This window comes from Gekko japonicus, unplaced genomic scaffold (genome assembly GCF_001447785.1).
Source record: "Gekko japonicus isolate JY-2015 unplaced genomic scaffold, Gekko_japonicus_V1.1 scaffold48, whole genome shotgun sequence".
NCBI lineage: Eukaryota > Metazoa > Chordata > Lepidosauria > Squamata > Gekkonidae > Gekko > Gekko japonicus.
The window spans coordinates 1,689,646-1,694,233 of NW_015174273.1; the positions used below are offsets into that span (position 1 = coordinate 1,689,646).

At 43.2% G+C, this 4,588-nt stretch overlaps 1 protein-coding gene across 1 annotated transcript in view; it reads right to left on the reverse strand.

Annotated features, from left to right (window-relative positions):
- KCMF1 (potassium channel modulatory factor 1) overlaps nt 1–4,588 on the reverse strand; it is a 29,952-nt gene that overhangs the window by 1,711 nt on the left and 23,653 nt on the right. Inside the window, exons 4-6 of the mRNA XM_015423726.1 lie at nt 4,187–4,288; nt 2,677–2,851; nt 1,323–1,605 (exon numbers count right to left, since the gene is read on the reverse strand). Coding sequence (XP_015279212.1) covers nt 1,323–1,605; nt 2,677–2,851; nt 4,187–4,288 — 560 coding nt within the window. The remainder of the gene's footprint in view (nt 1–1,322; nt 1,606–2,676; nt 2,852–4,186; nt 4,289–4,588) is intronic.

Sequence of the window (4,588 nt, forward strand, 5' to 3'; positions counted from 1 at the left end):
TTTCCCATCTTTTTTTGTTGGTACACTTAGTAGATTGTACCATATCACACTGAGGATATCTAAGTTTTTTATTGCTACAAGTGCAAGCTATCAGAGCAGGCCTGTAGCCAGGATTTTGTGACTTGTGGGGAAATTTTTTTTCTGGTGGGACTGAAGTTCTCAGTGCAGAAAGAAAAGCCATTTAGCCAATAGAAAGCTGTTACCAGGGTAGATCTCTAAATTGCAAGCTGTCGGCCACTTTAGATGACAGTTCTCAGCTGCTGCAAGTTAATCACTTCTGCCAATCCAAGAAACAATTCTGATAACAAGCTGGCAGGTGGGGTGAAGACTTCTAACACTTAGGCAGGAAAACTCTCTTAAAGGAGACCAGTTTCTTGATATAGAGTTAGAAGATATCCTAGAGGTCACCTACTCCAACCCCCTTGCTCAGTGCAGGAACTCTGCTTAAAGATGCACATGCCTTTAAAAAATGTTTTTACATGATTCAAAAAAGCATTTACATGAGATAGTCTTGTGGGGCTGTGCCTTTAAGAAAGGTGGAGTTCCCAAAAGCCCCACCACAGCTATGGGTCTATATCAGAGAGGTTATGGGATTGGAAGTTATCTTATGTGGTATTGTCCTACTATGTGTGAAGACTCTGGGCACAGGGTATAGATAATTGTTGGAAGTGGAATAAATGTTGTTAGTTTTGGGTCCATATGAGCTACTGTTTTTACAGGCTACTTTAGATGAGAATTTTCCAGGCGTTAACAATTAATTTTGTGGGCACAATTAATCACAGCTCAACAGAGATGAGGAACATTGACCCATCTCAGTAAATGAAAAGCTTGCAAAGCCAGGAAAAGCAGCAAAAATGATTGCTCACTGGGACACTGTTCAAGATACTTTTAGAATTGGTATGACACAACTGAACAGCCTTTCTCCTTGTTCCTTCTCCTCTCTTTGAGACAACAGATGGAAACAGAACAAGGATGTCATCCGTGTGCACAAACAACCACCACTAACGTGAATGCCTAGCCCTAGGACAATGATACTCAGCTGTTTGGGAGTCACATGGGGCTCTTTGACATAGATACTGCTCTCCAGTGGGGCATAGGTGCCACGTTTCAGGAAAGCGGGCCAAGACTTCGCCCAGTGGGACCTTAAACGAGTGGCCACTGGAGGAATGGGTAAGCTGAGAGCTTTCCAGATGTGCAGGCTTCATGCCAGGGATGGAAGTAAGATGTGGCTCTTTTGGTTGAAGGTAATTATGCAAGTCGCACAGTAAATACCACAGGCCTAGAAGGTCAGTAATGGTGCCCGTCTCTCTAGAATGAGTTACCTTGTAAGGAGGAACTGAGAGTTCTGGATAGTCTGCTGACTGTTTTCTGTGTTAGATGTGTTGGTTGTTGCTGTAGATTGTGTTATAGTGGTGGTGACGCTGCTAGTGTTGGTGCGCCTCGTTGCGTTGCGAGCAGTCTCCAGTTGTTGCCGTGCTGCCTGCGCGTGCTGCCGTTCTAACTGCAATTGCATCTGCAGCTGCTGTAACTGAGATGCAGAAGGGCCAGAGGAATTGAGCTGTCCCCCTGCAGAGCGCCTCACACCGGACAACTGAGATAAAAGCTCTGTGAACATGAAAAACAAGGGGTTTTCCCAGTAATAATGAAATCCACTCAACAGAAGACTTAAGCCTCCCCTCCGATTATCACAGCCAATTGCTTCCAGAATACCATTTCACACATTATTAATAATAATTATTGTATGGCATTGTGTGTAGAACAGCCGGGGACGTCCTAAGATTGTCTGGCAGTCACACATTCTAGCTCTTTAGCGTTATACACCACTAGGTGGCGAGCTAGACTTGTTTTTAAGGCAAGAGACGTCTCAGAGGTGGTTTTGCCATTGCCTGCCTCTGCGTCACAACCCTGGTATTCCTTGGAGGTCGGGTCCTTCCAAATCCTAGCCAAGGCTGACCCTGCTTAGCTTTCGAGATCTGATGTGATCAGGCTAGCCTAGCCTATCCAGGTCGGGGAATGTCACACATTTGTAATTTACCATGGTTATGAAAGAAGAACAAGGCACTTTCCCAGTCCCTAGCTCTCACCTTGTAATGACCTACTATTCAACCTTACAGCCAATGCTGTAACAACTCAGGGGCTGAAACAAACAAGGGAAAAATGCTGGGGGGCCTTTCTCTCTTTCAATGCAGCCGCTCCTTAAAACACAGATGGTTTAACGCTCTTGTCAAGTAAGTAAAAATATGAATGTAGATGCATATTTAAACTGAGATCAAGTGAAATTAAGGTGTCTGTAAAAGTGACTCACGTACACTCCTGCTTTTAGTACAAAACACACATTCAGAAATGCAACAGAATACAGGTATAATCTTTTAATACCTGCAGAAGTCGGTTAATCAGCTTGATTGGTAGGGTGGGTAGAGAAAATGGGCAGCAAGACTCAGTGGTTGCTCACAGTGAAGGTACATATTAAGGCGTTCAAGATATAAAGGGGGCAAGGTTGGGGGAGGCGAGATGAGCCAGTGAGCCACTGGAAGAACGAGGTCATGCAGGAGGCACTCAGGATAAGGAGGGAAGGAAGCCTCAAAACAAACGGACACGGCGTAAAGCAACCCCATGTTCCCCGCGAATGTCAGATAACAAAGCTTGTGCATCGCTATAAAGATTCGTGAAGCTTACCAGCTATAGGATCCATGGCTTCCCTATTGCTTGGAGAATACGAACTCTGTGAAGATGAAAACCCACCAGTGGAACTGCTAGTAAAGTGCATGTTTGATCTACGTGCGCGAGGGCCACCCAAACCCCGGCCTGGGTGAAACATTCTACGTACATGCCGAACACCGCTGGATTCATCGTAACCAATGAGTTAAGGCAAAAAAGGTCACACTGTGGAGTTACTAAAACTTTTATCAGAAGAATCGAGTGTTAGGATCGGGGGGCAAAAATCATTAAACCTTGCAGAGTCCCCTTTTAATTCAAAGTTATACAACACAGAGAATTCTGGGGCTTAGAACCAGGTTTACACATCATAAAACCAGCAGGCAAAGGATCAGCTTGTGACCGTCCGTCATCCTGGTTTTGTACCACCGATGGCACAAGACATGCCCATGACGGTCATACCCTTTTTATGGTACTGCTGGTTATCACCCAATCCAGGTAACATTGAGGTGCATGAATACAGTCCCCATCATGGCCAAAGCATGGGCCACTAATGATTAATGGTCCCCCTTTTCAAGCTGTACATTTAATGAACCTTAAAATCTCGCACAATCCATTGCATTGTGAAAAAATACCTATACAACATTACCCCTTCTCATTCAGATTACCTCCTGAGAAAAGGGCAATGCAAGCATATATTCGGTAGAGCAGGCACTGTGGACAACTGCAAGTCCGAGTCTCAAAGTTACAGGAATTTCATTCTTCTAAATAGAAGAAACACTCTCGGGTACCAATGGGAGACGCCCTGTTTAGACAGAAGATTTGTTTAGACCAAGGATCTGAAATCTATGGCTCTTTACACTAAGATATATAGGAAGGGTAGGTGGGATATTGGAATAATTAGTATGTTAGGGAATGGCAAATATTTTTCTTAGAGATGCTTTACAGATAGGGATACAACAGATGTGAACATGAGCCAGTAATCCATTCTGCAAACAATGTGAAAATTTATGTCAGGACACTAAAACAATGATGTGGATTGCTCCTGGGTATCTGACTTATTGTGAAACCTTGTGCATGCAACTCCCTAATAGTGGACTCTCAACTAGCATTTGGGTTGCAGAAAAGTTATGGATTATTACCAACATGCTGATTATTATTAACGTTGTATATTTTCAGTAACGCAAATGGGCTTTCTTATCTCTTGCTCTGAATTTTGATGCAGTTTGGTTCTTTAATTATAAAAAGTTGATGACCCCTGGTTTAGATGGACAATGACAGACCATTCTGCCTGAATAATTTCTGTCTTTAAAGTAAAATCAGATTTACCAATTTTTTGTCAGCCATTATTGATGTAATTAGGTAGTGTTCAAACACAGTTCCTTTGGCACATCTAACTGGTCGGACCAAAATAACTCAGCGCTACTAATAAGCCAGCAGAACCACCCATTTCAAAATCAACCTCAAGGTAGCTATTAATATATAAAGCAACAACAATCTTGCTGTTTCTTCTTGGCCCGGGCAAGGATATTAAATCTCTAGGAGCTCTATGTTCCAGTGTAAGATGAGCAGCAAAGTCATCTGTGACATGATTGGGATCTCCTCCTGGTAATGCTGCACATATTGGACAAATCTGAAACGACAAAGTTAGAAGCTCTGTTTGAATCTTTCACAGGGAAAAGGGATTGCTAGAAAACATCATACTGGAGAACACAAACTGCTAGGCTTTTGTCTGGAATCAGTTTGGGAGAAATAGTGGTGCTCCTACAACGCCAGCTCCTAGGTTGAAACGTTATTTGTAAAAGCTCCGCATTAGGTAGTGGAAAAAATTCCAAGCAAGGATTAGATATGGGAGGAACACTCATGAGGAACTTTTGGCAACCTCTAACAGTTGTTTATAAGCAGCAGACCTGCAAGGACTTGTGGGTAACAT